This window comes from Oncorhynchus mykiss, chromosome 10, assembly GCF_013265735.2.
Source record: "Oncorhynchus mykiss isolate Arlee chromosome 10, USDA_OmykA_1.1, whole genome shotgun sequence".
Lineage (NCBI taxonomy): Eukaryota > Metazoa > Chordata > Actinopteri > Salmoniformes > Salmonidae > Oncorhynchus > Oncorhynchus mykiss.
The window spans coordinates 34940634-34953647 of NC_048574.1; the positions used below are offsets into that span (position 1 = coordinate 34940634).

The window sequence follows — 13014 nt, forward strand, 5'->3', positions numbered from 1 at the left end:
TTTCCGAATCAGGGCTGAGGAAAGGGCTTTGTTCAATTTATCCTCTCACAACTCAATGTGTGTGTGTGTGTCGTGTGTACATGCTGATGTCTTAATTACTGCTTATTATTATGACATTCTGTCCTGAGACTTGGCTCTAGCACAGCTCTCTACGGGGCTTTTCCTCTGTCTTCATTAAGGAGAACATCAGGTGCAAATTTAGCAGAATAACTTGTCCCTAATATAAACATGGCCCTTTGCCAAACACAGTGTCTGTGTGTCTATCAATGATATGTATATAAATAACTTGGACGACTGACAGGGGGCGCTGTATTGAAGCCACCGTGCAGCCATTTTGGTACTCCTCCATTGTAAAAAATAAATAAAATGACAAGCTTACGAGATCTTATACCTGTTGTTCTATGAGATAATATCAATCAGTTAAACAGATCTTTATGAAATATGAAGCTTTTATGTGCTTTATGTACTTCTTTGGTTACATAAATTATTCAACATTTACAAAAGTGACGTTAGCTGATGAACATTATCTTACAGAACTAAACGTATAAGATCTCCTAAGCCTGTTTACCACAGACCTTATTTTCAGTGTTTATCCGAAAACCCATACAAAAATGACATTAATTTCCCCATAGACTTGTGCTTACAAAAGTGCACCACTACTGGTGCTCTGTATCGTTGCTTCAATCCAGGGTTTCTGTACATCATCGATCTCTGTCTGCCATCTGGTGGGGAAAGGGAACTGGTGCAGGGAGGACTGTATGGGGAGAGGATATCTTGAACCAGGTCAATGGGAGCAGGCAGGTGTGCACAGGTCCAGTCCTCAAGGGCTGCAATCTACCTATTTTAATCTGCCTTCTAATTAGGGACTGATTTCTGATATGGCTGATGGGAAATCAAGTGTCTTCCTTACAACCCTATGCACCTCCAAACCCCTTCAAACTACCTCTTGAAATAGCTTTTTCGACTGCCACCTTCTGGTGAGAGGTGACTGGTGCATGGAGGACTGCTCATCTAAATAATCTCTTCAAAGCCCTCCAGACCCCTTCTACAGGATATAGCTACAGTGTCTTCAGAAAGTATTCAGACCCCTTGACTTTTCCCACATTTTGTTAGGTTACAGCCTTATTCAAAAATTGATTAAATAATCCCCCCCATCAATCTACACACAATACCCCATAAAGATAAAGCAAAAACTGTTTTATAGAAATGTCTGCTAATTTATATTTAAAAAAAGTGAAATATCACATTTACATAAGTATCCAGACACTTAAGTACTCAGTACTTTGTTAAAGTATCTTTGGCAGCGATTACACCCTCAAGCTTTCTTCGGTATGACGCTACAAGCTTGACACACCTGTATTTGGGGAGTTTCTCCCATTCTTCTCTGCAGATCTTCTCATGCTCTGTCAGGTTCGATCGGGAGCATTGCTGCACAGCTATTTTCAGGTCTTTCCAGAGATGTTCGATCAGGTTCAAGTCCGGGCTCTGACTGGGCCACTCAAGGACATTGAGACTTGTCCCAAAGCCTTGTCTTGGCTGTATTTCCTAGGGTTGTTGTCCTGCTGGAAGATGGACCTTCGTCCCAGTCTGAGGTCCTGAGCGCTCTGGAGCAGGTTTTCATCAAGGATCTCTCTGTACTTTTCTCCATTCACCCTTTGCCTGGATCCTGACTAGTCTCCCAGTCCCTGCCGCTGAAAAACATCCCCACATCATGATGCTGCCACCACCATGCTTCACCATAAGGATGGCAACAGATTTCCTCCAGACATGACGCTTGGCGTTCAGGTCAAAGAGTTCAATCTTGGTTCCAAACTTCTTCCATTTAAGAATGATGGAGACCACTGTGTTCTTGGGGACCTTCAATGCTGCAGAAATGTTTTGGTATCCTTCCCCAGATCTGTGCCTCAACACAATCCTGTCTCTGAGCTCTACGGACAATTCCTTCGAACTCATGGCTTGGTTTTTGCTGTGGGACCTTATATAGACTGGTGTGTGCCTTTCCAAATCATGTCCAATCAATTGAATTTACCACAGGTGGACTCCAATCAAGTTTAAGAAACATTTCAAGGATGATCAATGGAAACAGGATGCACCTGCACTCAATTGTGTGTCTCATAGCAAAGGGTCTGAATACTTATGTAAATAAGGTATTTCAGTTTTTGTGCTTGTTTTTGGGCTTGTGGGAGGGTTTTGAGGGGTCATTGTTCTAGAAACTTCTGCTTAACCTGGCAACCCTGGACAAAAGGCAAAAATACCTCATGACAACATATAAAATTGCAACATGAAAATTGAAAACTTAAGGAGGATATCTGCTTTTTGTTACTTGCTTTGTTTGGTTCTCAAGCATTTTATGGAATTTCTTGTAAAACATTGCTTGTAAACAGGGTTGAGATCCTTTAAAACGTCCATTAAATAAGAGCGGGTGAAGTCTTCCTCATTAGGTCCTCTTTAGTACTCATCAGGTCCTCTTTAGTACTTAGTACTCTTTAGTCTTCATATTACAACAGCACTCAAGCTGATTCAAAACTATACTGTCGCAAAAGCAAGCTGTGATTTCCTGCTTTCCTGTTATGGACAGGACCTAACCCTTGTTTATTTCATGCAAAACGGACCCTATAGCCTAACTAGATAAGCGTCTGTACTGTGTGTGTGTGTGTGTGTGTGTGTGTGTGTGTGTGTGTGTGGCTCTTAGATTACCAATTAGCTTACCCCTTGGAAGAAGCCCATTCAAACCCATAGCCTCAGAGAAATCTCTCTGGGGACAGACAGTCACAATGTCACCACCACAGCCTAGCCCTCCATCCCTCCACCCCCTATACCTCTCCGCCTCTACTCATCCACCTCTCCACCCCCTCCATCCCTCCAACTCTACTCCTCCACCCCTCCGTCCACCCCACCCCTTCTAGCCCTCCAACTCTACTCCCTTGTCTCTCTTCAGCCACACTACCCTCCCTCTATCCCCTATTGTCTTGTCTCTCTTCAGCCACACTACCCTCCCTCAATTCTCTATTGTCTTGTCTCTCTTCAGCCACACTACCCTCCCTCAATCCTCTATTGTCTTGTCTCTCTTCAGCCACACTACCCTCCTCTATCCCCTATTGTCTTGTCTCTCTTCAGCCACACTACCCTCCCTCAATCCTCTATTGTCTTGTCTCTCTTCAGCCACACTACCCTCCCTCTATCCCCTATTGTCTTGTCTCTTTTCAGCCACACTACCCTCCTCTATCCCCTATTGTTTGGGGGCTCCTGGGTGGTGCAGTGGTCTAAAGCACTACATCTCAGTGCTAGGCACATCACATCACTACATCACTACTGGCTGTGATTGGGAGTCCCATAGGGGGGTGCACAATTGGCCCAGGGTCTTCTGGGTTTGGCCGGTGTAGGCTGTCATTGTAAATAAGAATTTGTTAACTGACTTACCTAGTTTAAAAAATGTATAAGTCTTGTCTCTCTTCAGCCATACTACCTTCCCTACTCTTGTCCCTCAGAACACTTTTTCCTATTATTCCGTAGCCTCATTCCCTATCACAACCCCTCTCATCACCACTGGGCTACTGTGTTTATCACATTATGATACGGTGGGGTAGTGATCACACCCACATGCCTGTGTTGCCTTATGGTTGTCATTGAAAATGCATGTGTGTGGTGTTGGAAGTGTTGGTCTGATGTGTGAACAGACCCAGCAAAATTATAATCACACACATGAGTTGAGGTGATTAGGCGGCAGCTTGGCCCCATACTGCAACAAGGACCTCATCCACAGATGTGTGTGGGTACGAGGCGCTGTGTATCTGTGTGTGTGTTTGTGTGTCTGTGCGTGTGAGTGTGTGTGGCAACCCCTTTAGCTCTCTAGGGTGTAGGGGATTAGAAGCAGTCTCTCTGGAGGGGTCATTAGACACCACTGATTCTCTAAGAACCCCTGACCCCCTCCATCACCCCCAAAGCCCCCCACACTAACCCAACACCACCTCCACAGTACCTCATGCTACCCCCCACATCCCCTCATCTCCTTGGGGCCCAGGTGGGGGTGGGGTGGGGGCTGCAGAGGTGTGTCATCTGATATGATGAGTACAGGAGTGACCCTATAGAGTGCCCTCTGGAAGGTATTCAGATATTTCTTATTTCATCCATTTTAGAATAAGGCTGTAACGTAACTAAATGTGGAAAACATCAAAGGGTCTGAATACTTTCTGAATGCACTGTATACATAAATCTGACAGGAGAGTTTGAGTGATGAAAGTTGGATGGAAGATCTCGAAATGTCTGTGCGAGAAACACTAGACAAACTTTTTAAAAGAATGTTAGCCTATTTTCTGGCAACTGAGCCTTTATTATGTGTTATTATGTGTTATTATTAGTTATTATGTGCCAGATGTTAAGACTACAAACTGTTAGAAATGGCCTATTTGCGAGATTGACTTTTTATTTCAATAGACACTGCTACTGACTAAAATGTGGGTTTATAATTGTAATTCAACTTTGCCATGGTTTGCTGAGCTAGATGCAGGTAGCCTATAGCCACAGATAGGCCAACATCTAGTTTCAGGGAAATGTCCACGATGAAACTGACATTAAATGCAGAGAATGATACATTTGCAATAGAGCTGTGACCATGATCTCAATTGATCATTTTAATTGATAATTGGCGCAGTAGATCACTTGGGCCAAGCTTCCTGCCATCCAGGACCTCTATACCAGGCGGTGTCAGAGGAAGGCCCTGAAAATTGTCAGAGACTCCAGCCATCCCTCGTAGACGGTTCTCTCTCGGTACCGGAGCGCCAAGTCTAGTTCCAAAAGGCTTCTTAACAGCTTCTACCCCAAGCCATAAGACTCCTGAACAGCTAATCAAAGGGCTACCCAGACCCCTCTTTTACACTGCTGCTACTCTCTGTTTATTATCTATGCATGGTCACTTCTACTCTACCTACACGCACATACTACCTCAATTACCTCGACTAACCGGTGCCACCGCACATTGGTACCCCCTGTATATAGCCTCACTTGTTATTTTACTGCTGCTGTTTAATTATTTGTTACTTTAATTTTCTATTTTTTACTTAACACATTTTTTTTATTTTTTATTAAAACTTCTTAAAGCATTGTTGGTTAAGGGCTTGTAAGTAAGCATTTCACTGTAAGGTCTATTACACCTGTTGTATTCAGGGATATGTGACAAATACAATTTGATTTGAATTGAATTAACTAAACATGGCCATTAATAATTGCATAATAACACAAGGCTACAACAATAGAGTAATATGCTGTTTATTAAATCTGTTTGCCAGCTTCAGGTACGCTACACAACTGGCACAAACTGATTTGCGATGACTCCAGTGATATCTTAATTTCAACATATTTATTGTATCAAATAGGAGGTTACAGTAGCCCACAATGGCATATAAATGAATAGTCTATTTGATGGCCAACTGAGGAAAATGTAGCCTATCATTCTCCACATTTAATGTAATTTTCATTGTGGACTTTTTCCCATAACAGAAGCATGCTAGGGAGTTCCATAACTTCCATTTCCAATTTCCACACGCACAGCGTTCCAGACCCTAGAACTGTGCATGAGTAAAACCTTTTACTTTAAACCACTTCTGAGCGAATGTACCTAAAGAGCTCTTGTGCGCCTAAAGTCCTTTTGAAATTCTTTGTCGCTGTTATATCAGTTATTGTGCATTAATATGTTTTATGAACATATTAATAAACACACCCCTCCCCCACCATTCACTCACTCACTCACCCAATAACAGCATGCTCACTGCCTGATATATATATATATATATAGCATATACGAGCAATGGCATGTCGGCTGCGGTGAAATTGAGAAGTATGCCAAAACACGCCACAAAGACATTTTCATCTGCGACATCTTTTTCAAAGTAGACCAATTCGCAGAAAAATCGCGGACATGGCAACTTTGCTTTCGTCACAAGATAGAAAGTGCAAAGAGGAAAAAATGACTCAGTTTTGTGGTTGTGGTCCCCAATGTTGAAAGAAAATTAATGCTTCTGCTTTCTCTGTCAGTGAGGTATTTGACTTAGATTGGGACTCAATGGAGCTGTCTGAAAGGTGCAGCATTCCAATGAATGATTATGAGGATGCCACAGGGTTACAGACCCCAGGTGCAGGGACACCTGGAACAGAAAACATCTACCAGTCTCTTCGGTCTCGAAACATACCGTCAATGCAGAGACAGGCAAGTGAGTATTTTGTTCATATTTTCTAGTACACTCAAATGAAATCGGTCAGTTGTGACTTTAAATGACTAAATGACTATGTAGGCCTGCATGACTGATAATCAAGTATTATTGACAAGACAGTATTAATCTAATTTTTGTCACTTCTGCATTTCAGAGTCACATAACAGGATGCAATGGAAAACGCCTGTGTTCCCTCTACTCCTCTTCAATGCACTTCTACTGATTATCATTCTGGTAATTGTTGGAGTTCACTGTAAGTAATTGAATCAACAATATGCACTACTGAATATTTGATTGATGTGATGATTATTATGTGAGGTTCTAAAAATGAAGTATAGCTGGGGTTTGGGTGTAAAAGACAGCTATGTCTGTCACCAACCACTGTTCCTAACCAAGTGTTCTACTCTTGTAGTTCATACTCTGAAACCTCAATATTATTGGTCGATTCAAACTATACAGGACCCAAACCTGTTCAACCTATTAGTCGTCTCAGGATTAAATACATATTTTTAAAAGAGCAGCTTTCTTATTCTTTTTTGCTAGATTCCCATTTCGCCGGGGCATTGTCATCTAAAAATGGAGGTGGGTGACTTCATATGGCTACTGTACTGTATAAGTTCAATAAATCACACAAATGACCTCTATTTAGTAGATCAAGATGAAACACAACATGTGGAATGTCTTGCTGTAGTTTTGGTTGTTTAATTGGAAAGTACTGTGTTCTATTTCATTACCGGGCGAATCCTAACTTCCAAGTCACATTTTCACTTAGTCTCTCATTGACATTATTGCATGATGTAAAAAAAATTATTTAACTGGAAGTTAGGATTCCCCACTAACATTATATATTCACCACATTTGACGTGGTTACCTTTCACACTGGAATATTTCAACAGCATGGAGGAGCCCTAACTGCCAATACGAGTATGCTTATGTTCAGATTTCAGACAGAATGAAGAAGTGTGGCATCTCCACCACAATGGGTTCTATCTATTCTGGCAGAGTGTGGGGGATTGCTTAGCTGCTGATAGCTTCTGTCAGCAGAACAACGCTACTCTGACCACATTGCAGCCACATAACACGGTATGTCGGCATGTATACTCTGTCTGTGAAATTGTATATGCTTGCAGTGTAACTATATATATACAGAATACAATTAACTTTCAGTGTCCGGTCATACATTTTCAGTTCAAAAATATTTATACTGAGCTAAAGGTGTAAAATGCATAAAGATTAAACGCATGAGTTTGAATACATAGGTTTGGTTGTTGGCCAGGGCCAGAGGGCAGCAGCTTTGGGTCCTTAAGCTGAGGGGTACGACCGAGGGTTCTGCAGATGGTGCCACAGAGGTTCAGAATAATCCAATCTCTCATAATCCTTTTTGTATTATGTACAGTACTTCATTAAGAACATGTTTTTGTAATAAATTCATTTTAACCTTTGTTTGATCCTCCTCAGGATGATTCTGAAAATGATGCTGATTGTGCCCTCTTGACTGGTGATCCCACCCAGCCCTCAATGAGCCCAGATCACATGAAGAGCCAGGGGTGGGTGTGTGAGAGGAAGGCCTCTCCACCGCACGTCTCTGGACATCATTAAGATCGAATGTATTCCATTCAGGAAGGAAAGCAGCTTTTCCTTGAATTTTTTCACTTTTTGTCACAATATGAATAGTTTTTTAATTCCTTGAACAATGTCCTTGTTTTAATGACCAAAATGTCTTGCTTAATTTTGGTCGTTAATATGCTTTGATTCTATCCTGCATTTCAGGGCAACCACTTGTGTCAGTGAACACAAGAGGGTGCTATGTAATTGTAGAGATTCAATAAGGTCTGCAAAGAACATTTTGTTCACAGGAGAACATTAATGAAACATGCACACGTTTTCTTTACATGCAGAAGAAGTCACTGACCTGTAGATAAAACCATAAGCTTGCTAGGCTTCTCATCATCATTCAAATTATGACTGAAGCACTACAAAAATGTTGCTGAAACATCTGTTTAAAAAAAATAATAGTCATTTAGCTAGGCAAGTCAGTTAAGAACAAATTCTTATTTACAATGACATCAGCCTACCCCAGCCAATCCCGGATGACGTTAAGGCTAATTGTGCGCAGCCCCATGGGACTCCCAATCACGGCTGGATGTGATGTAGCCTGGTTATAAACCACGGACTACAGTGACACCTCTTGCACTGCCTGTGCCTTAGACCGCTGCGCCACTCGGGAGCCCAACACTTCAGATATATTCTCATCTAAAAATGTACTTTTATTTTAGTCCAAACCACAGTAGACTGTATAAAGAAATAACTGTAAATGTTGAGACATTTACTCAAATTAGTTTAGCGAAACACACTTTCTATAAAAATGTATCTTCGTGAAATGTCTTCAGAGAGACCTGAGCTGAAACATTAAACAGTCACAATTATATCTCCTCTCCTTGTTTTTCCTATTGTACAACTTCATCCATAATCACGGTTTTATATTGTATGCTGAATCACATTAAGTTCCACTCAAATAGTGATAGAAGGTTTGGGAAGAAATAGCTGTGTATCTGTGTGTTACATCCACCCTTACATAGTCCTTAGCAACACTGTGTGTATGTTGTGTGGATTCAGAAGCCTCTGATGCCATGAGGTGACATACTGTATGTGTATAAGGTGGAGGAAGGACTGGGACTGTCTGTGTTTAGGGAGACTGGGATTATACACACATACAGCCAAGCAGCACCCCCTCTGTCCCCCAGGCTTAAAGCTCATTTATGCATGATCTGCAAATGTGGTCAGAGGCGCAGTACGGATGGCGTGAGGCAATTGCGGAGCCTCGGGAGGCATGCAGAGGCCAAATTGAGCTCTGTACCGCATCGCTGTGTGCCTCTCACATTTTGTAACAATACGGAGGGCTCCGTGTAGCTCCGCATTGGCATGATTGGTTGATGGTAGGTGGAGGCGGAAGGTCCTGTATGAACACAAACTCACTTTGTTGACAACTTCCTTCACAACAGTTCTGCGCTGCTCGGCAAAGCGCAAGAAGACTGAATGCCCTAACCTCTGCAGAGGCCATATCACTGTAAATGCTGCACGGCCAATGCAGACATCGGATTGATCGTGCCTTTTATCCTTCCTTCACGGTGTACTCACTGATGGCTTATTAGAGTCTAGGCCACTTGTCAAACTCATTCCATGGAGGGCTGAGTGTCTGCAGGTTCACTCCTCCCTTACTTGATTGATGAAATTAGTAAGGAACTCCCCTCGCCTGGTTGTTTAGGTCTTAATTGAAAGGAAAAACCAAACACCAGCAGACACTAGGCCCTCCATGGGAGGAGTTTGACACCCCTGGGCTAGACTGACTGAATGCTTTGTTTGTTTAGGGAACTATATCATCAATTAGATCTGAATAACACTGTCATATATCTAGGAAACAGACATGTGAAACAAAGTTTGTTCATTCCATTTCATTTCTTAGCTTTTCAAAGAAACAAAGTGACATTGTTTACATCACAGGCAATAATCATCAACATTATTCTGTTTTGAACAGAAATCTTTTCCATAACATTTCCATGAACCTCATGCCCATATCCCTCCCCTGAAGCCTACCCCCTTATACACAGAATTCTGTGCATACTCATAGATCCTTGTCCTTCTCCTCTTTACAATAGAATACATCAGTCAGTCATAGTATTATTAATAGCATTAAAATAAGTACACAGCTCTCTCCTAACAGGAAACATTACCCTGATTGTACTTAAAATACCTTTTTCCCACAACAACAGGTATAACCTTTGATACGGTGAGGGGTCTCAGTATATAAAGTACCAGTCTAAAGTTTGGACACGCCTACTCATTCAAGGGTTTTTCTATATTTTTTTTACTATTTTCTACATTGTAGAACAATAGTGAAGACATAGAAACTATGAAATAACACATATTGAATCATCAAGGTGTGCCTTGTTAAAAGTTAATTTGTGGAATTTCTTTCCTTCTTAATGCATTTGAGCCAATCAGTTGTGCTGTGACAAGGTAGGGGTGGTATACAGAAGATAACCCTATTTGGTAAAAGACCATGTCCATATTATGGCAACAACAGCTCAAATAAGCAAAGAGAAACGACAGTCCATCATTACTTTAAGACATGATGATTAGTCAAAAAGGAACATTTTAAGAATTTTTAACGTTTCTTCAGGTGCAGTCGCAAAAACCATCAAGCGCTATGATGAAACTGGCTCTCATGAGGACCGCCACAGGAAAGGGAGACCCAGGGTTACCTCTGCTGCAGAGGATAAGTTCATTAGAGTTACCAACCTCGGGAATCTGCAATTAACTGCACCTCAGATTGCAGTCCAAGTAACAGACACATCTCAACATCAACTGTTCAGAGTAGACTGAGTGAATCAGTCCTTCATGGTCTAATTGCTGCAAAGAAACCACTACTAAAAGGACACCAATAATAAGAGGAGACTTGCTTGGGTCAAAAAAAAAAAGCAATGAACATTAGACCGGTGGAAATCTGTCCTTAGGTCTGATGAGTCCAAATTTGAGATTTTTGGTTCCAACCGCCTTGTCTTTGTGAGATGCAGAGTAGGTGAATGGATGATCTCTGCATGTGTGGTTCCCACGGTGAAGCATGGAGGAAGTGGTGTGGGCGTGCTTTGCTGGTGACACCGTCTGGGATTTATTTAGAATTCAAGGCACACTTAACCAGCATGGCTACCACAGCATTCTGCAGCAATATGCCATCCCATCTGGTTTGTGCTTAGTGGGACTATAATTTGTTTTCAACAGGACAATGATCTAAAACACACCTACAGGCTGTGTAAGGGCTATTTGACCAAGGAGAGTGATGGAGTGCTGCATCAGATGACCTGGCCTCCACAGTCACCCGACCTCAACCCAATTGAGATGGTTTGGGATGAGTTTGACCGCAGAGGGAAGGAAAAGCAGCCAACAACTGCTCAGAATATGTGGCAACTCCTTCAAGACTGTTGGAAAAGCAATCCAGGTGACTACCTCATGAAGCTGGTTGAGAGAATGCCAAGATTGTGCAAAGCGTTCATCAAGGCAAAGGGTGGCTACTTTGAAGAATCTCAAATGTAAGATATTTTGATTTGTTTAACACTTTTTTGGTTACTAAATGATTTCCTATAAGTTATTTCATAGTTTTGATGTCTTCACTATTATTCTACAATGTAGAAAATGGTAAAAAAAAAAATGAATGAGTAGGTGTGTCCAAACTTGAATGAGTAGGTGTGTCCAAACTTTTGACAGGTACTGTATGTCTCATTTCTACATCACTTTGTACACGTCTCTGCAGTTCACCAAACTAAGAATCTTCAGACTTGTCAAACTTCTGGTTATTCTAGAATGCAAAGCGCCTTTATACAGCTGCTGTGTGGTATTATGTGAGAGTTAATATTGAAAATAATAAGGCATTAAAAGATGGTCTAATGATACCCAGTCCAACCGAAAGACTCTTAACTGGACTTGGCCTTGGCCACGGTAGTTAAGTGAACCAAAACGTAGGGGACCTTCTCAGACGACCTTGGGGATTTAAGACCAACTGTCACGTCTGTTCAAATTCTTTAGACATGATTATGAGGTAAGAGAAGCTCATGAATGGAAATCCCCAATTAATAATAATCATTTTAAGAGAATAAAAAAGAAAGGTATATTATAAAAGTCACATCAAGCAATGCCATTGGCCTGTATGGTGAGACAAACTTAAGATCAAAAACAGAGTAAGTCTACCATAGTGAAGTATGAGTAATCCATTGATCTATGGCTGTGTTTACACAGGTAGCCCAATACTGATGTTTTTTCCACTAATTGGTCTTTCGACCGATTACATAAGATCTTTTCACATCAGATTTTTTTCATAGTTGATCTGATTGGTCTAAATACCAATTACTGAAAAATAGATTAGAATTGGGCTTCCTGTGTGAACACAGCCTATGTAATACAGGATTTTGGCACTAAAGTTCTCTGCATTAAAGCACAAGATACTGGCAGTAATGGGCTATGTTCAAATGGTTAAAGGGATTTCATAAAACTGAATCACCACATCAAAAATACCACTTGTTTTTTTCTGCAAGAATATCTAACTGGTACGGAAAGGGAAGTGGGATATAAGGGAAGGGGGGACTTAGTGAAAATGAGTGAGGGTAACCGTTAGTGTGTGGACACCAAATAACACAGGCAGCCAGGCACTTGAGTGTCTTTTTCGGATGCACAGAGGACGTAGCCTGGTGCCTGATCTGTTTGTGCTGTCTTGAGTTGGCAAGAAAGAACAAACAGATCTCGGACCAGGCTACAGGGGATGTGTGTGTGATACGATTTTCAGTCACTGTGGTTATAAAGCATGTGGGAAAGAAATTAATATTATTATTCCATAAATAACAATGACCCTGTTGATCATTGTGGGAGGCCATAACGTGGTCTGGAAATATCTTCAATAACTGATCTCCAGCACCACTGTAATCATGCTCTTTCTCTCGCACCTGCACGCACAGCATTCTTTAATCACATTGATCACACATTCAATACCGTTCTCAGCCTGTTAGTGTCATAATATTCTGGCAAACACAAGTAGTAAATGTCACAGCAGTAAATGTGAAGACTATCAACCTCACCTACTCAGCTGAACCACACGGATGACTATTCAAATGTGTGTGTGTGGTTGGCATTATACAGCGCTGGTTTTTGGCTTAGCTCCAGCTGGTACTGGTAGGGTTCAGGCAGGAGAGGAAACGAGAGCGTTCATTGTGGCTGAAGAGTGAGGCACAGCATAAAGTAAAGAGGCTATTCTTTTAGCACA

The 13014-nt window shown here is 41.6% G+C and overlaps 1 protein-coding gene across 1 annotated transcript; it reads left to right on the top strand.

Moving 5' to 3' along the window:
- The first annotated feature begins 5092 nt into the window (after positions 1 to 5092).
- On the top strand, positions 5093 to 8643 carry LOC110533719. The gene is made up of 6 exons (XM_021618187.2): positions 5093 to 6206; positions 6361 to 6459; positions 6750 to 6788; positions 7147 to 7289; positions 7466 to 7555; positions 7665 to 8643. The coding sequence occupies exons 1-6, from the start codon at positions 6059 to 6061 to the stop codon at positions 7803 to 7805; spliced, it is 660 nt and encodes a 219-aa protein (XP_021473862.2). The 5' UTR covers positions 5093 to 6058; the 3' UTR covers positions 7806 to 8643.
- The last annotated feature ends 4371 nt before the right edge of the window (positions 8644 to 13014 follow it).

Bases quoted from the DNA above. Each gene is read 5' to 3' on its own strand.
- LOC110533719 (XM_021618187.2), top strand. From the start codon at position 6,059: ATGGAGCTGTCTGAAAGGTGCAGCATTCCAATGAATGATTATGAGGAT. The intron at 6,207-6,360 runs GTGAGTATTTTG...TCTGCATTTCAG, and splicing joins GTCAATGCAGAGACAGGCAA to AGTCACATAACAGGATGCAA. The intron at 7,556-7,664 runs GTTCAGAATAAT...GATCCTCCTCAG, and splicing joins CTGCAGATGGTGCCACAGAG to GATGATTCTGAAAATGATGC.